This window comes from Euprymna scolopes, chromosome 5 (assembly GCF_053919585.1).
Source record: "Euprymna scolopes isolate OS-2025 chromosome 5, ASM5391958v1, whole genome shotgun sequence".
Classification (NCBI taxonomy): domain Eukaryota; kingdom Metazoa; phylum Mollusca; class Cephalopoda; order Sepiida; family Sepiolidae; genus Euprymna; species Euprymna scolopes.
In genome coordinates, this window is record NC_136486.1 from 159,192,163 (window position 1) to 159,218,161 (window position 25,999).

The 25,999-nt window shown below is 33.6% G+C and overlaps 1 protein-coding gene across 1 annotated transcript in view; it reads left to right on the forward strand.

The window, feature by feature from the left end:
* The window catches only part of LOC145276656 (uncharacterized), a 127,592-nt gene that overhangs the window by 75,615 nt on the left and 25,978 nt on the right, over nt 1-25,999 (forward strand). Inside the window, exons 12-15 of the mRNA XM_080127846.1 lie at nt 4,305-4,751; nt 7,066-7,158; nt 9,254-9,283; nt 21,927-21,956. Coding sequence (XP_079983972.1) covers nt 4,305-4,751; nt 7,066-7,158; nt 9,254-9,283; nt 21,927-21,956 — 600 coding nt within the window. The remainder of the gene's footprint in view (nt 1-4,304; nt 4,752-7,065; nt 7,159-9,253; nt 9,284-21,926; nt 21,957-25,999) is intronic.

Here is a 25,999-nt window from a genome sequence, read left to right on the forward strand (position 1 = left end):
TATATATTTATGTGTGTGTGTGTTTGTGTATATATATATATATATATATATATATATATATATATATATATATATACTTCCATCTAGTCGCGCAAAATTACAGAGTACCACTTTCTATTAACTGGATAAATTAATTTCAAGTGGAGCAAGGAAACGAGAAAATATAGCAAGCCAGACAATCAACACAGATTTGCGCCGCCTCTTGAAATATTCAGAAATAAATCTTTAACTCTATAATGAAAAGTGAAATATGGATTCCTTATTTTGTTTATCAAAAGTGATACTTGTAAAAAAATTTATTTACGTAATTCTATGATTATATATGCATATTGGAGTAATATAGAGAGGATCTTATAGGCGGCGAATTTTAAATGAAATAAATCGTAGAAATATATGTTTATTTTAGAAATATGCGTTTATTTCAAATATTATTTTTTGCATTTATAATTTGAATACAATGCTGGATATATGTCCCCCGTGTTTCGCGCGTATTTTGTGTATTCTAGAGGTCTAATTTTCACAAAGTCTATGCATTAAAGTAGGCTGTATTTCAGCAATAATGGGTCTAAAGTTTTCTTCGAAGTACTACATTGTGTCTGGTTTAGACATATGTCTCAAATTTTTCTCTCTAGTAAATTGATTAGACAATTTGCAATTTGCAAACAATCTTCCGATGTCAATCTCTTCGATGAAGCTGAATTCAAAATAACCGATTGTTGACAAATCTGCAATTAAAGAAAATTAGAGTCGTCAATTGAAAGTTTGCCGCCTCCCAAAACAGCCTATATATATATATATATATATATATATATATATATATATATATATATATATATATATTAAAATGCCATATCTGTCGGTCTGTCACGCCTTTTTTTTTAAATAACACGTATGTTGTTAAAAACTGCATGTTCAATCGACACCTGACCGTTTAGATTCGCCAAAGGCATGTTTACCAGAAGTTCTGTCCATCTTTATATCTGACAAACTTATGATTCAAACATTAGTTTTGTTGTCATGTAACGTTTGATTTTGTATCGCTAGGTACGCAGATATAATGGACGCCTCTCAATAAGCGGAATTTAATACGTACAGCCTGAACAATTGAGTGTCCAACGTTTGCGATCTACCTGCAAATGTCCTTACCAACGAATAGGTTTTCAAGCAAGCAATGCAAACAGGGGGAGATAATCTAAGGCAGATTGACATAAGCGAGGAATCAGTGTCTGATAATAAAATAGTGACTATTGATTTGACACAGTTATTCAGTGATGAGATATGTCTTACAATGCACTGTGTATTTTATAATCTTTAGAAATGTACATGTTTGTCATAGCGTCGTTGATGACGTCATGACCTCGACAGTCCATGTAGTTTGTATAAAACTGTGTATAGTATAAACATGCAAACACTTCTGTAAGTAACAGCTGCAGCTTTTAATATTGAAATATTGATTATTTTTAGTGCGATGGTTGTCATCATTTTATGACGTCATAGTTAAGACCTTTGTGGTGATCAGATTTTGGTTAACGTTTAGTATGTTGTTCCTCGCTTGTAATAGGGAAAAACAATTATAGAACGCTTTCTTGGGATTTGTTCACGGTAACGGTTTTGACTGGACAATTTGAGATACTTCCATAAATATCCAATAAAAATGATCCATCGTGTTCTATATGCCACTCTTAAGCTTGAGATTTTAGTCGGCCTGCCACGCTTACGTATAGAAAAGAATTTGATGGTAAAAAGGACAGATTTAATACATGCAGCTCCTTCAAATATTGGGTAAATTTTCAGATTAGGTCCACCTCCACAATTTTCTTTTAAATGACGACTTTTAGAGGTGTTCGACTATGCTGAATACGAAAATCGCATTGAAATTTTGCAGAAATAAGTACTTATCGAAATATAAAAAGTTGTATTATGCATTGTATTCCTTGGCGGGCATCTTTTTTACGCGCGTGCGCGCGCCATAAACAAATCTACTCATCTATCACTGACATTGCACGCGCATAAAAAAGATGGCCGCTTAAGAATACAATGCATAATACAATTTTTTATATCTCGATAACTAATTATTTCTGCAAAATTTCGATGCGATTTTCGTATTTAGCATAATCGAAAACCTTTAAAAGGTTTCATTTAAAAGAAAATTGTGGAGGTGGACCTAATCTAAAAAAAATACCAAATATTGTAACACGGTACAGTATTTTGAACGGTGTCTTTACATTTTAACCGACCCAACATATTGTAGACTTAGTCACAAGGAAACAGAAGGAAAAAAACTCGAATCACTTTCTTTTTAAACAAAAGCCTTCATATCTGGTATTTCCAACAACTCATTTTTTTTCTAAATATTTAAGGAATTTTTTTTTTATTGTCTCTACAATGACGTTACATCGCGCAGCCGTCTACATCATATGCATGTGTTATACATTGTTGCTGCTAATAGCCAAGTGGATCTGTTACAGTATGAAAAGTTTTATTAGTTATCACGTTTAATGTTAAAATAACATATTTGTTTTCCTGTCACCTTAAGGTTTGAAATAGAAATTTCTTTTATTTGTCATGCCCAAGTTAAAAATAAAATTTTAACTAGTTTGTTACACTTAAGTTTTAAATAAAATATTTTTGGTCTGCTATCGTCAACGTTCAAATAGAATCTCCTTTTAGTCTGCAACCTTAAATTTCAAATAGAATCTTCACTTGTCTGTCGTACTAAAGTTTCAAATATCATCGCGCTTAAGTTTTATATACCATATTTTGGAGTGTCACACACAAGTTTGAAATATCTTTGTTGATTTGTTATGTTTAATTGTGAAATAGAACATTCCTTGTTCTGCAATCTAGTGCATTACGTAACATTTCCGTTGCCCTCACTACGTAACATTTCCGTTGCTCTCACTACGTAACATTTCCGTTGCCCTCACTACGTAACATTTCCGTTGCCCTCACTACGTAACATTTCCGTTGCTCTCACTACGTAACATTTCCGTTGCTCTCACTACGTAACATTTCCGTTGCTCTCACTACGTAACATTTCCGTTGCTCTCACTACGTAACATTTCCGTTGCCCTCACTACGTAACATTTCCATTGCCCTCACTACGTAACATTTCCGTTGCCCTCACTACGTAACATTTCCGTTGCCCTCACTACGTAACATTTCCGTTGCCCTCACTACGTAACATTTCCGTTGCCCTCACTACGTAACATTTCCGTTGCTCTCACTACGTAACATTTCCGTTGCTCTCACTACGTAACATTTCCGTTGCCCTCACTACGTAACATTTCCGTTGCTCTCACTACGTAACATTTCCGTTGCCCTCACTACGTAACATTTCCGTTGCTCTCACTACGTAACATTTCCATTGCTCTCACTACGTAACATTTCCGTTGCTCTCACTACGTAACATTTCCGTTGCTCTCACTACGTAACATTTCCGTTGCCCTCACTACGTAACATTTCCGTTGCCCTCACTACGTAACATTTCCGTTGCCCTCACTACGTAACATTTCCGTTGCCCTCACTACGTAACATTTCCGTTGCCCTCACTACGTAACATTTCCGTTGCCCTCACTACGTAACATTTCCGTTGCTCCGACTACGTAACATTTCCGTTGCCCTCACTACGTAACATTTCCATTGCTCTCACTACGTAACATTTCCGTTGCTCTCACTACATAACATTTCCGTTGCTCTCACTACGTAACATTTCCGTTGCTCTCACTACGTAACATTTCCGTTGCCCTCACTACGTAACATTTCCGTTGCTCCGACTACGTAACATTTCCGTTGCCCTCACTACGTAACATTTCCGTTGCTCTCACTACGTAACATTTCCATTGCTCTCACTACGTAACATTTCCGTTGCCCTCACTACGTAACATTTCCGTTGCTCCGACTACGTAACATTTCCGTTGCCCTCACTACGTAACATTTCCATTGCTCTCACTACGTAACATTTCCGTTGCTCTCACTATGTAACATTTCCGTTGCTCTCACTACATAACATTTCCATTGCCCTCACTACGTAACATTTCCGTTGCCCTCACTACGTAACATTTCCCTTGCCCTCACTATGTAACATTTCCGTTGCCCTCACTACGTAACATTTCCGTTGCCCTCACTACGTAACATTTCCGTTGCTCTCAGCTTAATACAAAGATAAAATTGACGTGTCTTTATCGTGTTCGATGTTGTATTTGGTATCAAATACCATGTCTTTGTTAGCAAGTGAAACGGAAATTGTACGTTTCTTTTTGTTTTATGTTAATACTTTTCATGTTTTTCTTTTGTCAAACAAGGTTCCGAAAGGCAGTTGTGAAGGCGCTAATATGTTTACGTTATACCTCAAGCGCGGAGAAATCCAACGCATTCAACTGTCTCACCAAAGTAAAGGAAGGAACCTTTAATAACTTTGAAAATATGGCTAAAAGAGGAACTTTAAATGGACCGTTAAAACGTAAGAGACGGGATGCTGATGCTGATGCTGATGCTGCTGATGCTGCTGATGATGATGATGATGATGTTTTTGCTGGCCCTGACGATGATGATGAGGTTTTGCTTGTTGATAATGACGCTTTAATTTTTGATGATCTTGATGGTGATGATTTTGGCGATCCTAACAATAATATTTTTGATTTTAACAACGATACAAATCTATCATTTTTCACATTCATGAGCAACGGCGAAACAGACAATGGGCAACGATCATCTGCATCTGTAATGCAAATGCTCTATACTGATAAAAGGTAAGTCGACATGGCACAGGAAATGTTTGTCATTTCATGCCCAATTTTAATTTCTACTTTTAGAAATAAATATGTTTGTTGAGTGTGTATTATAGTTGCACATAATTTATTTATATATCAGCAGATGTATCCAGCGTTGCCTGATATTAAATGTAACGTAAAATTCCTTTAGAAACAATTAAATACAAAAACGGAAAGAAACTGAGACATGTACATGCGAGTACTATGGTTTTTATCTAAACAATTCAATTCTTGTAAGTAAAAAATACTCGAGCTGAGATCGAAACAAAAACCTTAAAACGGTTAGTCAAGTATAATAATCATTAGGCCATCTTGCCTAATATATATATATATATATATATATATATATATATATATAATTCATTTTATGATATCAAATAAGAACTATTATTTATATAAATTGATAACGTTTGTATTTCTCATTTAAAGTTTTACATCTATCCGAACCAGGCCGAAAAGAACTTTATCAGCGTTTCTAAGTTCTGGTCTCACCAGACTTCAAACTCTACGGCAGTGATATTTTCAACTACTACGATTCAAAAATTGCCAAGACGACCAGTACAATACTTTTCCTAGAAAGGGGGATTCTATTTAACATATAAACGTGATTTTATGCCATCATTCCTAGTTAGGTCGGTGTTCGTCAAATCTCACAATTCCAAGTAACCCAACGTTTTATTTAATATCATGGACAGCAGAAAAGTGAAGTATACTGGTTGGCAATCGAAGAACATCTATTATGCATCAATGAGACTATAAATTAGACGGCAAGATTAAATTACGTAACAAAACAACCGCTCGCTTTCTTTATAGAATGTGTGCATCGCGTAAAAGAAAATCCAGGAAAAAGTCCAAAGAAAATGATATCATTTATCTATAAAATAAATTCTTTATTTTTATTTGTTAGAATATTTATGGTAATTTTCGAGGTTATCTGTCCTTGTATGAAGTATTAATTTCATTAAATAGATGTGCACAGTAAAAAAATATTTTTTTGCGAAAATTCGTGTTGCGACCCCAGGGACTCAAAAGAGGGCAAAAATTCCCCAAAATGGCAAAAAATGACAAGGTTTGTCCCCTAACTTTTGAGCCATCTATTAGATTTTTCTGAAAATTGGACAAAATGTGGAGCCCATTGCTTTTTAATATAAATTCAGTATCGGTGACCCAGAAAAAATTCTGGTTCGCGTCCCCGGTGATTTTTAGTGCAAAATCAACGCCCCTTTTTGTCTTTTATTTTGTTATATTTCTCGACAAAAACTTGATATGTCTGACCATAGAGTGTTTTTTCACGGTGGTCAACTCTGATATACATGTGTTAAGGCCTGAAACTGCACATTACCCATTTACACTTGGATTCGGCGCCCCCAGAGGCTCAAAATAGGTCAAAATGCCCAAAATGGCAAAAAAAATGACACTTTTTGATCCATTTATTAGATTTTCTTGAAACTTGGAAAAAATGTGGTGGCCATTGTTCTTAACATAAATTAAGAATGGGTGACCCTGGCAAAATTCTGGTTCGCATTCCTCTGGAACTTTTAGGGCTAAAAAAAAACATGCTTTCTTTTTTTTTGGGGGGGGGGGCTCTTTTTTCATATTACTCAAAAACTTGATATGTATTTCTATATAGTGGTTTTCCATGGCGCTGAATTAATATATACATGTCTTAAGGCTTGAAAATGCACCGTTTGTCAATTTTCACTGGGATTCGGCGTTCCCAGGAGCTCGGAAGGGGTCACAAATGCTCCAAAATTGCAATAAGTGACACTTTTTGCTCCACAACTTTTGCCCCATTTATCAGATTTTTCTGAAAGTTGGCGAAAATGTGAAGGCAACGTTGGCCCTTCACACTTCTTACATTCATCATTTCTTCACTGTGTTTTGTAGCATCACCTCACATGCAGCACCAGAGGGGGACACACACACGCGCGGCTTGTTTTTTTTTATTATTAACAGAAAGTGTGATTTTAGTTTGAGGAGATGAAGTACATAAATTGACATTTGAATTGTAAAAGATAATTTAATTTTACGTAGTTTGATATTTTACTGCAATTTCGGATTGTTACCATTTTTACTCATAATATTAGTCGATGCAACCGCAAATAAAAAATTAGTACTGGAAAAAAAATGGGTTCCAATTTATAGCCTAAGTCTAAGTGAAATTAAACTCTAAGGAATTTATATTAAAATTTATTATTCATCGTTGCTAAAACATTATAATATTCTTATGATATTAAACTATTAACAATCGTTCAATGTTTTTATGGTGTTCGCATTTTATCTTGTATTTTAGCATGAACCGAGTGAATACAGTGTTCAACCTAATGAAGACGTTTATTTCAACCTGTACAAACTGGGCACCAACACCGGAAGCGGCGCGAAGCAGGTAAGTTGCTGTTAACACTCGTTTATGTGATTTGGTATGCTGCTATGCTATCATGATGAATCACTATCTTCTTGAAGAAACTATTCTTTTAAATCGCCATAGACACTTCACTAATATCATTTTTTACTATAAAAAATAGGTAATATTTTATGAAACCTAACATCCGTACATTGAAGGCATCTTAACTATGCAAGATCCTTAAACTTTAGAATCTAGCAAAAGTCTCTCTCTATACTCTTGCTTAGTTAACATGATTTCTTATAGAAATCAAGACCGGAAGCGGGAGGGTTGCATTGAATATATTCTGAAGCTCGTTAGAGATCGTTGCACAATTCTTCTACTCCAAAAACTACCTGATCTACTTTTCTACTTTTATATAAACGAGATAGTCAAAAATAATGCATTGCTACAATATATAGCGAGGTACGGCTCGGGACATTCTTTAGTGTTTTTTCCCCCTACAGCTCATTTTCCAGATGAACTGTTGCTCACTTCTCTTTACTCTCTCATTATATTCATGATAAATGCTCAATTCATCTGCAATCTCTAATTTCCCCACTAAAACATCCAAACCCTCTTCTAACAATAACTGCAACAAATAACATATTTCTCGTTCTGTGTACTTTAAACGTAACAAGAATTTCACCAACAAAGTTTGTTTTACGAAGAACATACCACCTGTAAAACAAAACACTACGGTCTACGGATAATCATACTGAAGTCTTAAATGACTCAATTATGATTATCTTCAAGTCCAATGTTAACGAATACTTGTTCGATACTCCTCTTAAATAATCATTTTCCCCATTCTATAAATAGTTTCCGACCCTCTCATAGTTGCTTATTGTCTAATTTACAAACTCTTAACCTATTATCATTGAATATCCCCCAGACCTGAATAAGCGGTGCTCAATAAGTAAAAAGCATCGCGCATACGCACGTGTTCATCTCTAAAGATCTCTGGTTGTTTAAATTATCTGACTTTTCATATTTTACCTTTGCTAATCTAGTTGAATCCTTTCCTGGCATAGTTGTCTAGTTCTCGAATTTAAGTTTCAAGTGTGGTACAAGGCCAAGCGGTACCTTGACACTAATTCTTTAAGAAGTAAGGTACTTGTTCAAAATTTGAACCAGCCGTAACTAACTGTCCGTTCGGCTTTGCTCGAAACATGGCAGTATGCGCTCGGGTTTGACTGTAATCTGACGTAAAGATGTCGATCAATACGCGGCTAAGGAGCAGACGATCTTTGGGGATAATATCGGGAAAAAAATGAACGAGACCAGCAGAGAGCTTCTCGACGATTATCTTTTTGAGTTTATGTGACGACAGAGATTTCGTTACGATTCTTTTGTCTCCATCTTAAACCATATCTCGGAAAGTTTCCCGATTGTGTTGGCTAAGTTCCTTCCACATCTAGTGTCTCTTCGTACCCCAATTTAAGCTCGTCTGATGCGACTATCAAACTCTAAGGGAATATCCTAGCTGTCTTAATTAAATTTAATTTTCTAAAATATCTGTTGCTTAGACTCACCCAACAGGTAAAAAAATTATTCGTGAAAAGAAAAAAATACAAAAAAAAGTTTACTTTGCATTAGTTACAAAAATAAAGATGAAAACGCAAAAAAATAATACATAAAAACACATAATTATCTTTGTTAAATAAAAATATGAACAAAAATAACAATACAAATTGGTGTACTTATTTTTGTTGTTTTGTTCAATTCTGTTTGATCAAAAAATGTTTGAAAAAGAAACCCTTTTTACTTAAAAAATGTGACCGAAATAAAACAGAAATTGTTACAGTAGATCGTTGTTTCTTTTTATATATATATTATATATTCTTCAGTATTTTTCTTGGGTAGCGTTGTTACGCTTTGATAATCGGCTACGCTCGGCAGAAGCCGGCGGTTAACGTCATGTTCCGAGCAAAGCCGAGCGACCAGTTAGTTACGTCTGGTTCAAATTCTGCACAAGTACCAGAATTAATATCAGACGTTTTTCACTGTTCTCTTGAATAAAAAGCAGAGCGATGAAAGGAAGACATGCATGAAAAATATCAGATCTGTTTTCAAAAGAAATTTATGTTATCTACAGGCCAATAGAAGAAAAGCTACCAAAGAACAGGTAAATAATCTCACTATTTTTATTTATTTTTTATCACGCACCAATAATGCATTATGCACAGCAATCAGCACGTAAACTTTAAATGAGGAGCAAGGAGGAACAAGTGTAAGATATCAAACATTTTATGCATTATTTGTTTATTTATATATGATAGAAAGCAAAAATATATATATATATATATATATAGTAGTATTAGTAAGTTATAAAATATATATGGCAAGTAAGCTACACAGAATATTCCGCGTTTCATCCACGCTAGGATTCATCAGGCTTATGCAAAAATTTTGTGATTGTCTCGCGTTTTTATATACGCACCTTCTATTGAGTTTTTAGTTAGCCAATCAGCTTTATAGTTTTCACCGCACCTTTCCCAATCAGCCAATGAGCAGGAACTTACACACACACACACACACACACACACACACAAACACACACGCACACACACACACACATATATATATATATATATATATATATATTTAATTCTTACTAATCTAAAATAAAGTATAGAAGTGTCTACTATTTAAGACCATGTCTACAAGTGCACACTAAGTACGGAGTTGAGCAGCGAAGTACTTCTGCACATTTAATTTAAATTTCTTCATGCTAGTACAGACAAGCAAGCAGAAAACATAAGAATTTAAAAATCTAACTATTAGAGTAAATGTATTTCCAGAATCTAAGAACTTCTGCAGTAAAGGTATAGGATTTATGTTTATTGTTGTGCATTGCTGTAGAAGGAGAACAAGTATTGTGCCTTCATCAGAGTTCACTCCATTGAAATACTTGTAAAACACGCACAAAGATGTAATATTTTGGCGGTCGGACTGTGGTAAGAATTTTTGAGTTTTCGGGACCTATTACATTTGAGACTCTTTTGGGGGGACCTGTGTAAGCGTGAGAAGCTAATGGTAGATGTCCCAGCTCAGACGTGGCAATAATACTTAATGTATTGATAAATGCTGGCTTTTAGCGATACAGGACACTCGCAGATGTAATTAGTTTTCTAGCACGGTAGGGGGAGCCCACTTCTTTGCAGCCGCTTTGGCAATACCCTCAATGTATTTGGCTCAATTCATGTTGCTTGTAAATGTTAAGCTGAGTGTGTTCTCGAGGTTAACGAAAACCGCGTATATATAGTCAAGCATCATCGGTTGTAATACCAGTCCTGCAAGGTCATTTGATGAAATGGTGACCAGAAAGACAGGTCCTTTAGAATATGGCTGGGTTTATACCGCCATCACCCCACAAGCATGTAAAATCGTGGATATATCATAATTAATTTAAATTATTGTGTTAGAACCTTTTATGATAATGAAACAATTGAACGAAGGCGGTCGAAACTTTGTTAGTATAATTTATCATGGACCTGATTGAATTGGCGTATCTATTCTAGATAGCCAATTCTATGTTAAAGGGCCGCCGTCGTTTACAAATACTATTAACTTTACAAATCGGGCACTACTAATTTTTCCATGTAAACAAGCATTATAACGAGCCGCGTCAACATTAAATACGTTATTGCGATCGCTTAAGCAGGTCAACCTCTTCGAAAGTCAACAAAATAGACAAAATAATGAATTAAAAATTGAAAATATACATTTAATGTGTTCTTAGGTTCTTATTTGAAATTATTTGGATGTATCTAATTGTCGAATAGAAACTAATATTTGTCTCACATTAAAGTATTAATAAATATGAATAAGTAGAAACGGAGCACGTTGGGCCTCTAAACAAAAGATAAAACATTTATGTACGCTCAACTAGCAAAAGTAAGTAAACCAGTTTTTCTACATTGAAAATAAATAGGTCGACCAATGTTTATCTCCGGCTTGCATATTACTCAGCGAATTGCGTTGCTTGAATAACTCGATTCATCCGGTCGAATGTTTAGCGAGGCGTGGATTTATTTGAAAACCGATTTGTTTACGTAACTGAGAATATTCACGTATGCAGCCGTATTATCGGTATGTAATTTCTACATTATCGTTATGTAACTGATGTTTACATGTGTTCGAACAAGGTCTGCATAGTGACAAGCCAAACTATGATATGTACTCGTGACACCATTTATTCATTTGATAAAATTCTATATTTTCTACTTAGTTTCAACGTTCATTTAATCTGTTTACCAAAAACCCTAACTTTTTTTGGATTATTATATTCTGAAGTGCAAATTTATTAATAATCAATAAAAATTATTTTTCTGACAATACTTCAACACGAAATGACATTTATTGTCATTTTTTAACAAGACCACAACGGATAAAAGTGCTAATGTGTATATTATTTTAAAAAGGATGTCAAAAAATTGAAAATTTGATGTTGCTTTCTGTTTAGTTTACCATAAATAATGTTACAATGTTACTGAGTTTGAATTATCACGCAAATTTAAAAGATTTTTCTTAGCTAAATATCCGCGTCTTATAAATTAAGACAATTAGCGAAAACTGCGGAAATTCCAAAGGGAACTCATTCATATGAGTAATATATTGATGTTGCCATTCTGTAGATGTTCACTGTAAATGGAGATACTCTGATATCATTGTAGCTCTTTTGTTAAAACTGCACAAAGTATTTATCTAAGCTAACAAGATTGCCCGCTTGAATATGATATTTTAACTCTTGCAGATTCCGTATATATTATTACAGAGTAAATGTTTTATCGATTTTTATGTATTATTAAGTTGCGATTTCCAAAAGACTACATAATAAATGAACATAAAATTGAATATAATAAATAAACATAATAAATAAATATAACAAATAAACATAATGAATAAACATAATAAATAAACATAATAAATAAACATAGAAATGAAAATATTAAATAAACATAATAAATAAACATAATAAAGAATAAACATAATAAATACACATAATATATAAACATAATAAATACACATAATAAATAAACATAATAAATTAACATAATAAATAAACATAATAAATAAACATAATAAATAAACATAATAAATAAACATAATAAATAAACATAATAAATAAACATAATAAATAAACATAATAAATACATATAATAAATAAACATAATAAATAAACATAATAAATTAACATAAAATGAACATAAAAAAATAACATAAAAATGAACATAATAAATGAACATAATAAATAAACCTAACAAATAAACATAATAAATAAACATAACAAATAAACATAATAAATAAACATAACACATAAACATAATAAATAAACATAATAAATTAACATAATAAATAAACATAGAAATGAACAAAATAAATAAACATATAAAACAAATATAATAAAGTTACATGATAAATAAGCATGATAAATAAACATAATAAATAAACATAATAAATTACCATAATAAACAAACATAATAAACAAACATAATAAATAAACATAATAAATAAACATAATAAATAAACATCATAAATAAACATGGAAATAAACATAATAAATTAACATAAAAATGAACATAATGAATTAACATAATAAATAAACATAATAAATTAACATAAAAAATAAACATAATAAATAAACAATAAATAAACATAATAAATTAACAATAAATTAACATAATAAATAAACAATAAATAAGTATAATAAATAAACATAATAAAGGAACATAATGAATAAATAAGAAATAAACATAATAAATGAATATAATAAATAAACATTATAAAGGAACATAATAAATAAACATAATAAATAAACAATAAATAAACATAATAAATAAACATAAGTAAATTTAAGAAATAAACATTATAAGTAAACATAACAAATAAACATAATAAATAACATAATAAATGAAAACAATAAATAAACATAATAAATTAACATAAAAAATTAACATAATAAACATAATAAATAGACATAATAAATGAACAAACATAAAAAACATAATAAATAAACATAATAAATGAACATAATAAATAGACATAATAAATGAACATTATAAATAAACAATAAATAAACATAATAAATAAACATAATAAATTAACATTATAAATAAACATAATAAATAAACATAACAAATTAACATAATAAACAAACATAATAAATATACATAATAAATTAAAATAATAAATAAACATAAGCAAACATAATAAATAAACATAATAAATAAACATAATAAATAAACATAATAAATTAACATCATAAATAAACATAATAAATAAACATAATAAATTAACATAATAAATAAACATAATAAATAAACATAATAAACAAACATAATAAATAAACATAATAAATAAACATAATAAACAAACATAATAAATAAACATAATAAATAAATATAATAAATAAACATAATAAATAAACATAATAAACAAACATAATAATAAACATAATAAATAAACATAATAAATAAACATAATAAATAAACATTGAAATGTATCATATTTTATCTTTATCGTGCTAATTCTAAAGAACGCATTCTTCCACGAAATATCACGATTATTTTTGTTCCATAATAATTATAAACCATAATAAATAAACATAATAAATAAACATAATAAACAAACATAATATATAAACATAATAAATAAACATAATAAATAAACATAATAAATAAACATAATAAATAAATATAATAAATAAACATAATAAATAAACATAATAAACAAACATAATAAACAAACATAATAAATAAACATAATAAATAAACATAATAAATAAACATTGAAATGTATCATATTTTATCTTTATCGTGCTAATTCTAAAGAACGCATTCTTCCACGAAATATCACGAGTATTTTTGTTCCATAATAATTATAAACCGATAGAAGCTTAACGCTTATAGTAATTGACATATCGGCTACTGTACTAACACTGTTAAAGGAGCTGGTATAAATTACTTTATAAAAATACTAGCAAGGCGACCTTACGTTACACGGAATTGAATGATGATCAACGAATGTTTCATACGCCCATGTTTTTATTGTGATCGAAATCAGTGAAACGGACACTTTTATTTCGAACGCACCCCTGTCATATCAAAGAACCTAGTCTTGATTTTATATGCCGGCCTTACTGCTTGTGCGGTGATTATGGCTTAAATTTAAGTTTTAAATGAAAAGTCAAGTAACATGGTATAATTATGCTTTAAACATAATCATTCATTTCGAACGCGCCTCTGTCATATGAAATAACCTACTGTTGATTTTATGTGTCGGACCTTTCGGCTTGTGTGGTAATAAAACAATTTTTTTAAATGCACTTCTGATGTTAGACTGTTAACTTTGGTCAAAATCACCTGTTCTTTCTTTCATCGGATTATTTCGATTATCGATTATCGATTATCGATGCTTATCAAAGACATTCCGATATAAAACCAATTTAAGAACACTGCAAGGCAAATAAAATATCTTCTTGTGAAATTTCATACAAACCGATCCAGCTGTTTTGGAGTCCACAAGGAAAGAACTCACACAATGCACGCATTTCTTTTTATATAATAGTACAGATAGAGATTTCACATCTAAATGTGTTATAATTTAACAAAAGATTATAAGAAATGCATACATGATTTATTTTAAAATGTATGGTTTTCGCTTTGTACATTATTAAACAGATTATTATATTTCGAATTCAAACATATTCTCCTCTTTCCTACAACTAAACTAACGTCAATGAACTTGACTTTAACGGTAGAGATTGTTCAACCTATTATTTGGGAATTCTCAAGGGATTACAAACAAACAACTGACAAAATAAATAATTAACAGCTACATAGTATTATTACGTTTCTGGATTTTTAAAGGTGAGAATTGGTTGTATTCGCATGATTTAAATTATTCGAGCTTTTGTTTTTATTTTGAATTTCATTTTGAAAACGTTTCAGTCAATGTAACCTCCGACCTTTTCCGATGTGTATTGTTAAACTCGGGAATTTTTCTGCCCTAATCGGAAATCTTTCTGTCAAACTCGGAAAACTGTACGGAATTTCGATCAAAACCTTTTATTTAATTCATACAAGTAGCATCTTCTCGTTTCGTCAGCCATGACTGGACAGTCATTCCCAAATGCAGTTTCGGTCACTCACACTAAGGATTAATCTGTCAACTTTCAGAAACCAATCAGTTTTACAACTGTCTTTGTTTTGGCGAGCCAGTGTCACGGTGATTAGGGTACTTGAAAGTACGTGAAAGTTCGGTCATGCACACTTGATTGTTGGTTGTTGGTTGTTTTTGTTTTACGGCATATCAACCATTTTCAGGTTATTTAATGCCGAATCCAAAGATTTTGAAGAAATATTTTTAATAGAATATATTTGTTGCTTTCACGTAAGTTTCTATTTAACCTATAGTTAGGACCCTAACAGGTACTACCATTCCGGGTCAGAGTGAACCTGGGAGCAATGGCAATTAAAGGGTGGCTCCACACTCCCCAAACCCCACAAGGGGGAGGGGGCTCATCCAGGACCGCACACTTAAAGAAGGTCGGAAGTTACATCGAGCGAAACGTTGTGAAAATAACACTAAAGATAGAAACATTAATGTTCTATCATTTCTATGTTAACTGCACATTTAACTTTTCACAAATAAAATTTTTCATCATTCCATTTATAAAAACTTTCAAAAATCACGAGCACTTTTTATTTTTTGGTGTGGTTTATCAAGAAATAAACTAAATATATACTTATCAGAAAGAACACAGCGCCACATATAAGACCTTGGTCAATGTAGGGGCAACCCTTCATACCAATTGTCACTATCCGGCTCCCCTACTCCACGGGAAGTTGGTTCCAATTTCCTCTTCATTTCTTACATTAAAAATCGGCCTTGTGCCTAATTTGCTCAGTGGGGGGAAAATAAATACCACGTCAGTAAGAATGTTCGCTAATTGTGTTTCTGTTTTCTACAATCAAGTTACTAAACTGGAAATCTTCATCTGATGAAAATGATTATGACTAATTCATGGTTTTAAAGTTGAATATATATATATATATATATATATATATATATATATATATATATATATATAGTGAATTTATAACAAAAGATTATATTTTAAAGTTCATAATGTTGACCATCTTATAATGTATTCCTTTGATTCAGTTGACATCTATAATTCTTGACAGTATCTGTTTCGAAGCGCAAAATCAATCACTTAATTATTATATCAATCGGTGAATCTATTTTGCCCTTTACTCATCGAAAGAAGTAACAACAATCAATCCGTCAAAAGGAAATGAAGTGCATTTTTACATGATTAAAATCCGAAAATTGAAAGAGAAGCTGTAAATACCTTATAATATGTTTTTATCACGCCATGCAATATATATATATATATATATATATATATATATATAGTTTCATTTAGAGAAAGTTTACATGAGAAGTCATCGGTATCGTCGGTTTCAAACCTGGCAATCTGGTAATAGGGGACCGTTTTAGATATCCATATCAACCTTTCGTCAGCCAATACTCATCTTATCAGGTGGGAAACCGACGGTACCGATGACTAATCTCATTTAAAGTTTCTGTAAATAAAAATATAAATAATACGCTCTTAATTTTGTAATTTTTTCTTATAATAGAACACTGTGTTGGAATTTTTTTTTCCAAAAAATATAACTAAGTAAATATATATATATATATATATATATATATATATATATATATATATATATATATATATATATATATTATTTTTACATATTTACATATATAAATATTTTTACGGGCATAAAAGTAATCCATGGGCAAGCGCGCTTTTAGTTATCGGCCGACGTCAGCATGGTTAAAAATTTTGACAAGGTTCGAACCCATGCCTACACAATCCGTAGCCGCTAAACCTATTTCCACTAGGTACGTTAAATCTATTGGATACAGCTTAATAACATGTCTTTGCTGCGTGTAATCTCGCCAGCCAAACAGACAGAAACTCCTAAGCTGGGAGATTTTTGGAGTATGATGGAATCACCTTTGACCTTTAATGTATTACTCAAACTTGTCAATCCAAACTGCCTTTGTTATATAACGTAACAATCTGATTCGATTTTTCAACAGCGGAAAAATAGTTATTATCTGTCCTCAATATATTTCGATTAAAATTCATGTGGCCAAAATTACATCATGAAACGAATTACACTATATTAACGTTTTTTAATGTTTTTACTGGTTTCCTACGTAATGTTGCATATTGAATGTTGCTTGTTTTTTAGAAAGAAAGCTTCGAGTATTTTAATTTTTTATTAATTTGAGAAATTGTTTTGAAAATCTTGGCAAATGAAAATGAAATTATGACAAAAAAAATAAAATAAAATTCACTCTGCAAGGTTAATTCTGGCGTCTAGGAATTTAAATGATAAAACTTTCTCTTGGAACGACACAGGTTTGTTCATTTAACGTCGAACTGAGTTCGCAAATGCGTTTCGTGGTTGCAATTGGAAATCCTCTTCTTTTCTATATGTACGTTTCATTTATGTTTTATTTGGACATGATTTGACGAAGAACGGAAATTGACAGTTATACATATGACATAAAAAGACTACTCAATGGAGAATTTTTTTGTGCACAATAATTTTTGCTTAAATGAAACATGCTGGCTAAATACACATACCTACATTCACACAAACACACGCATGCATACTCATATATATATATATATATATATATATATATATATATATATATATATATATATACATGATGATTGCTTCATCTTTACAGATGATTGCCGTCCCGTCCAACAAAAACCCCACCAACAATCCCATCCCCCAGTTTATCTAACATGACCACGAATGTGGCTCTTCAAATAAACCAGCAGCCGACTTAATGGCCTGAAGCAACGGGGACATATCAAGTCAAGTATCTGCCCCACTCTAAACCACTCTGTTACCTCCATGTGCCTCCTAAGTCCTGCAGTCGACTTGCACTTCCTGTCACACACCACACAGGTTGTCTCATCAGGTCAAAAGGGCGTTTTTTGCGTGACTCCGTGTGATTCACATACCCAGTTTGGACAGTAGAAAGCGCCCACATGTCTCACACTTCCAGCCAACATCACAAGCCTCTAAATCCGTCACAGACCCTTTAGGCAGATTTCTCTTAAGCTCTGCCTGTTCTAAGTTATTTGTCTCAAACACGTTGCACTCATCCGAGACAACTCCTTGCCATTCGCTCCTACTCTCGACTATCTCTTCCCATCTTTTAACATTTATGCAAAGCTTCTTAAGATTGTCTTTCAAAAGTCCCTGAATCTCTTCCTTAGTTTGTGTTGTGCTGTGAGTGCTTGCCAGCCGCCAGCTCACGAACAGCTACTTTGGTAATCTGCAGTAGTCCATACCGACAATATGTCCAGCCCAGCGCATCTGATTGCTGTTTATCATGCTTCCAATACTTGGACAACATGCTCTCTGAAGGACAACAGTGTCTGGTGTCATTGATTGCTATTTTATGTTAAGGATCCTCCTTAAGCAGCCCTGGTGGAATTTCAAGCCATTTCAGTTGTTGTTGACAAATGGTCCACATTTGTGATGAGTATAATAAGGTGGTTAGCACACATGCCTGATAAACTGCTACTTTAATTGGATAAGTAACATATCTGCCACGCCATAACTGCTTCTCCAACTTGCAAAACGCAACAGAAGCTTTCTGAATGCGGGCTTGTATCTCAGAACCCAGCGCACCATCCCTCGACAAGGCCCTACCAAGGTAAATAAATGTGTCAACGACACCTAATCGGGTGCCTCTTACATAAATGTTAGGTTCGCGGTACGGAAATCCATTGGTAGAGTTAGCATCACCTTGGTCTTCTTCAAGCTTACAGTGAGACCTAAGGAAGAGCACGCTGCTGAAAATCTGTCGATAATCAGCTGCATGTCCTCTTCCGTGTAATAACTCGCGTACTAGTGTTTGGAACGTCTCAGATCGGGTATTAAATCTCCTCAGATTGAACACTCTACCAGTGATTCTGAACCTCAAGCCAATTCCAGTGGTATAGTTCTGAAAAGCATGGGCAAGTACAACCGCAAAATATATTAGGAAGAGTGTCGGGGCAGGTATATCACCTTGCTTGACACTATTGTCAACAGTGATCTCTTCTGATAGTTCCACATTGAATGTAAAACGTGCTGTCATATTTCGATGTAGGTCTTTCAGTATGTGGATGAATGTGAGTGGACACCCAAGTTTAGAAAGTACCTTCCACAGGGCCTCCCTGTTGAGAAGGTCAAAGGCCTTGGCAAAGTTTATAAAATCTTGATACAGAGGATAGTTTTGTTCCAAACATTTCTTATGTAGTTATCGCGCCGAGAAGATTATATCGCTAGTAACTCTTCCTGAATGAAATCCACACTGCGTTTCCGGTAAAATTGATAGACATATTTGAGTCAGCAGGCTGTTAATGAGAAGTCTGCTTCAAGAAGAGTAATACCACGGTAGATATCACATTCCGACTTGCTACCCTTACCCTTTAATAAGGACACTAAAATACCATCTATTCAATCTTGTGGAATCAGAAAAGCTTCCCAGCATGCGTTAATCAGATTGAATACAGCTGATTTTATGTTCTCTTCTCCTTTCTGAAAGAGCTCTATCGGTATACCATCCGGGCCAAGTGCTTTGCCTAGGTTGATCTGACCAATAGCAAGACCCGTTTCTTTTCTTGATAGCAAATCATCCAATTCTGTGATTAGATCTTTTTGTAGCATGCCATACATGAACGATTCATCTACTTCTGACGGATTGAAGACTAGATCTGTGAAATGTTTATGCTACCGTTGCATAATACTTTTAGTACTCCTGACCCAATTGCTTGATTAAACTAAGATAACAGAAGCAGTGGACGAACCAAACACTTACCTAAGTAAGCAAAAGAGTTTCTTCGAGTTGTGTTGAGTGGCTGCATCTTGAATTTCAGTTGATATACTGGACTACCATTGTTTTTTCAGAGCCCGTATAACGCACTGAAATGCAGCCTTGTGTGTTTTGTATGAGATCTCAAATTGATATCTGTTTGTAAGGTTTGGGTCTAAGAGTAGCTTGTGTAGATTATGTTTTCTTTAGCGCAGTTTACAGATGTTCTCATCATTCTCATCAAACCACTTTCTGTGTTTCTTCACCTCTTTACCGAGGATATTCAGGCCAGTTCTGCAGACTTGTTCCTTGAAGTTCTCCCAGGTGCCATCAAAATGCATGTTGTCAAAAGCGTCCGAGAGCTCTTGGCAGACATCGGGTTGTTTGAGCTTTGCAACATTGATTTGCTTTGGGATTTTTGTGCCCGACATACAATCCTAACATGCAGCTTAAATTTGCCAAGCCCCAACATATAATCAGTTTCACAATTAGCACTACGCAACATACGGACACTGCAGATATCTTTGAGATCGTCGTTTTTGGTGACTATAAGGTCTATCATATGGCCATGTTTGGATCTTGCGTGAATCTAAGTTACTTTATGGTTCTGTTTCTGTCGGAAGTATGTGTTACAGATGACTAAGTTGAACTCAGAGCATAGCTGTAGCAAACTCAGACCATTGCTACTTACTTTGTCAATACCGTAACGTCTAATTGCATCCCAAACTAGATGGTGTTTCCCCACACGTGCGTTAAAGTCGCCAAGTAGGATCATCTTTTCCTCCTTTGGATTAGTAACTAGGGTTTCCCGAAGAGCCGAATAGAACTGCATGACAACATCATTTGCTGATTGAGTTGGAACATAGACAGAAAGAATAGTAATGTATTACCCACATGCAAATGGTATTCGTAATTTCATGATACGGGAAGTTATACCAGCCGAACAACCAAGTTTTTCAACAAAACTAATCTTATAATGCTTGAGTTAATTTATATTCATATAACCAACTGCTCTGTGAGTTCAATCCTTTTTATGAAAACCAACACCATATGCTAAGTTGCACGCGTTTATTCTCAGGCGACAGTATAATCCTCTGATCACAATAATGTCAGTAAAAACTATCGCACAACTTGGAATATATTGTTCAATTAATAAATTCTTGCAGTGTTCTATTTCTTACTAACAGGGATATATGACATTGTTTAAGATTAAATCAGGATCAATGATTTTTCCATATTCTCAATACAATTATTGCTATCGACGTCGGTGAAATCGACTATTTTTCAATAAAATCGATTGATTGCTGTTCTAAATAGAAACATTCATTTGAAACGTGCCTCTGTTTTATCAAACCACATACAGTAGATCATATACGCCAGACCCTTCTGCTTGTACGGTAATAAAACTTTAAAAATACACTTCTGATATCAGGCTGTATAAGGGTGTTGACTTTGATCAGGATCAAGCTGTTCCTTCTTTAATCGGAATTTATCGATTATCAATTGTCAATACTTATCGCAGGAATTCCGTTACAAAACATATCTAATAACAATCCAAGACGCATAAACGTGAAATTTGAAAAAAAAATAGAATCAGCCGTTTTGGAGTGCATGTGGAACGAAGTCACACACTTACACACAAAAAAGGGACATTTATATCTAAATAAATAGAAATATGTCTTTATCTGTCTATTCCCCCATTAGTAAATCAGATATGAATATTATATGAGTTTTTGTATGACACGTTACAGTCGATTTCCGGAAGGAGATTCCCAACCTGTATACCCGTTGTGATGTTGCTCTCTATCATCTAGCAGAAGTGTGTTTATGAACACTCTTTTTTAATTTTTTTGCAGGAACATTATCGATGAGAGTGGACTTAGACGGTAAATAATATAGAGCAAATGATTTTCTTGCACAATTTCATATTTATTTAATATTGGCAGGGCTACTTGGCGTTTTCCGGGAGATTAGTAAGTTATATGTATCAATAGCAATCCATGCCTTATCTATAATATAAATGTCACCTGTATGTTTAAATGTACATATGTATGTATGTATGTATGTATGTATGTATGTATGTATGTATGTATGCATGTATGTATGCATGTATGTATGCCTAAAACTTTTGACAGAGGCTACGGATTTTCACGAGATTGGTACCACTTTGAAGCTCGATGTCTCAGACGACAAATATCGAAGAATTGGCCAAAAAAATTAATTCCTTCATCATAAACTGGACAGTTTTCTACAAGGACGATGGATTTTTGTGAGCCAGTTTTGCAAGGCATGTATCGGTTGGATTGACTTTGCCTAATTTTAAGGGTCTGAACTTCCGGTCGCATCATGGAGTTGTGGTAAGACGTCAAATTTTCTTTCACTTTTTTCCGCTTTAGCGTCACGGGTTCGAGCCTGCCTGCCTACTACCATTTTTCTTTTTTTTATTTTTTTGCTCAGCACACACCATCCAACACCTGGGCAACGCCGGGCACCCAGGCTAGTTGCTTATAAATGAGAGATAAATTGTATTGTAAAATCAGTAACAACGTATAGGAATACAAGTTTACAAAGAAAAGCACATTGAATAAGCTAGTTAAATATTGTTACAGAATAAATACACGAGTAAAGTTTTCAAAAAGTAAAATAAAACAAAAGAAAACTTTTACTTTAAAAATAAATTAAAATTAATTGAATCTTTTAATCAACATATATGTGATGGCAGATATATTCATATTTAAATCATATTTAAAGAATACGGGAAACCATTTCTATTTAGTTTTTTTATTATCAGTAATAAAGCTTAAGCCTTGTCTGTTGTTTGCTTATAAAAATAATATTTCCGTATGTAATTATTTTTTCTGTATAATTATTAGTTATTATTAAAATGAAAAGTAAGTGCTCATTTCATTGTTCATGAAATAAATATGCATCCATTATCATCCATTATTATCAATATGGTTTCCGTTCTGCTAGATCTACAGCAGATGAGCTTACAGTTATATCTCATAGGATTAGCAAATCTCTCGACGGAGGCAACCTTTCTAGGGCAATTGCTCTTGACATATCTAAGGCCTTTGATAGGGTATGGCATAAAGGTTTACTTCATAAGATCTCTAGCTATGGTATAGCTGGAAATGTCTTCTCAATTATTAAATCATTTCTTTCTGATAGGTTCATAAGAGTAGTAGTTGAGGGGCAAAAATCAGAAGCCCACAGTATTAATGCCGGTGTCCCTCAGGGGTCCATCCTGGGCCCAACTCTTTTCCTGATCTACATTAATGATCTTCCAAATCACATCCTTACATCATTTGTAGACATTTATGCTGACGACACTACCATTTATGGTAGCACATCTAAGACAGTAAACGACCAAGTTCTCTCCAATTCTCTCTCCTCTGATCTTGAGCATGTAGTACAATGGGGAAAGGAGTGGCTGGTTACTTTTAATGCATCTAAAACCAAGCTTCTCTCTTTACATCATCAACATTCTGATCCACATCTGGCATCAATTGAAATGAATGGCTCTCGTCTTCAGGAGGCCTCAAGTTTTGACAAACTTCTGGGCTTGACCATTACTCCTGATCTTAAATGGAACACGTACATCAAATCTGTTGCCAAGGCCGCTGGAAAAATGGTGGGATCTTTCTATCGATCCAGTAGATATCTCACTGCTGATGCAATTCTCTATCTATATAAGAGCCGGGTACGTCCAAGGATGGAATACTGTTGCCACATCTGGGCAAGAGCTGCCAGAAAGGACTTGTCCTGCCTTGATAGAGTTCAAAATAGACTTCGTAACCTCGTAGGAGATGTCCCTTTCTCTTCCTTGCAACCTCTATCTCACAGAAGAGATGTTGCGAGTTTGTCTCTGATGTATCGTTATTTTCATGGAAAGTGTTCGACTGAGCTTCAATCTATGGTCCCCCCTCGCAAAACTTTCACAAGAAACACTCGTCTAGCTGTAAACACTGTCAATAATTCCCCCCACTCTTTATCTGTGCCTAAACCTAAACGTAGATTCCATGAACAAAGCTTTTTTATTAGAACTGCACGCCTGTGGAATAGTCTTCCGTTTTCCTGCTTTCCGGCTGACTACAATATCGTTGTCTTCAAGTCTAAAGTAAATAAGTTCTTGATGAGCCGTTCCATATAAGTTATCAAATTTAACAAATTTTCATTACTAATGATTATTATATTGTCCAATTTCTACTGTACACTCTTTAACCCTTATCCCTGAGTGGCCTCTTGGCCTTGATAATGAGTTGATACCTATGAAAAAAAAAAGAAAATGTCCAATGTGAACAAGTTCTAATTGAATCGTCCCCCTAAGTAATCCAAGTTACAAAATTTCCACTGTTTACTATGCTAAAATCACAATGACTAATGTATACCTATTAACCCTTATCCTCGAGTGGCCTCTGGGCCTTGATAAGTGGTGACACCCTTGTAAAAAAAATTAAAAAAAATTTTAAAAAAGCGAACCATTAACGTGTAGATCGTTATATTAGAATCACTTGATCACTCTAGACCTACATGAATGACATTTCCCCTTCATAAATGTTAATTTCAACTAAATTCTCGCTGCGGTTAACGAAAACCGAGAGGTGGGTTCCTTACTAATGGAGTCAGACAGAGCTTTGTGGCCGGTTTCCCGAAACGATGAAACACCATTGTCTGTAAATATAAAAAAATAATTATAATATGAGCTTCCGCCACAATAACTAAGTTGCTCGAAAATCCACACAGATAGTTTGTATAGAACCAACTACACCTTTTCTGTATTCCAGCTCACTTTTGTCGGTGCAGCTGACTGCAGCAGAGCAGAGTATACAGTAAACCGCAGATTTTTACGTCAGAGTTTATACACTGCTGACCAAAAATTTAAGATCATTTAAAAATCTTTAAAAAGAAACCTTTTTTTAAGGATAGATTTTAAACTCTTCCGACTTAAGGTTACTAATACTACAACCGAAAAGGTTATGGAAAATAAAAGCTACATTTCAAAAATTGTATTTAAAAATTTGCATTTTTATTAAATTAGGCTATTTACATATGATCAAAATTATAAGACCAAGGGTATAAATTGTTACATTTATGGTAATTCTAATGTTTTCCATTCAGTTTAGCAATCACTGTGTAAAGGTTTTACCATGCCTAAAGCCAGAAAACTAACCGAAGTTGAGCGCTCTCGAATATCTAGGATTCCATAAGCAAGGTTTTTCACAGCGAGCGATAGCAGCTAACGTAAATCGCAGTAAAACTGTTATTTGCAACTTTCTAAAGAACACTGAGAATTATAGAAAATCAAAATCCTTTGATAGCCCCCCCCATCAAACTTTCTCCTGCATCGAGTAGGAGAATCAGACGGGTTGTTCTTTCTTCTAGTACAATTAAGGCGGTTACAGATGCTGATTGCAGTCGAATAACCATCAAATGACACAACAAAAAGGCATGGTAAATAAAAAGCTTAAACAAATTCCTCGATTGTTTCCATGTCACAAAGTAAACCGCTTGGGATTTGGTCGTGAATACCAAACCTGGGACGTTGAGAAGTGGAAGAAAGTCGTATTTTCTGATGAGAAAAAATTCAATTTAGATGGTCCTGATGGCTTCCAGCGATAATGGCATGACAAAAACATGCCCCTTGAAATTTTTCCACACGTCATAGTGGTGGAGGGTCCGTAATGATATCGGGTGCCTTTTCTTACAGAGGGACAACGGAGCTCCAGCTGGTGTATGGTCATCAAACGGCAGCTGGTTATGTTAGCATGCTACAAAAAGCATCTTTGATGATGGAGGGTCACCGTTTGTGTTTGGATGGATGGTTATTCCAACAGGATAATGTTGCAATCCACACTGAAAGACGGACCTTGAGCTTTCTACAAGAAAATGGAGTCCCTCTCTTGGGACATCCTGCATGCTTACCGGA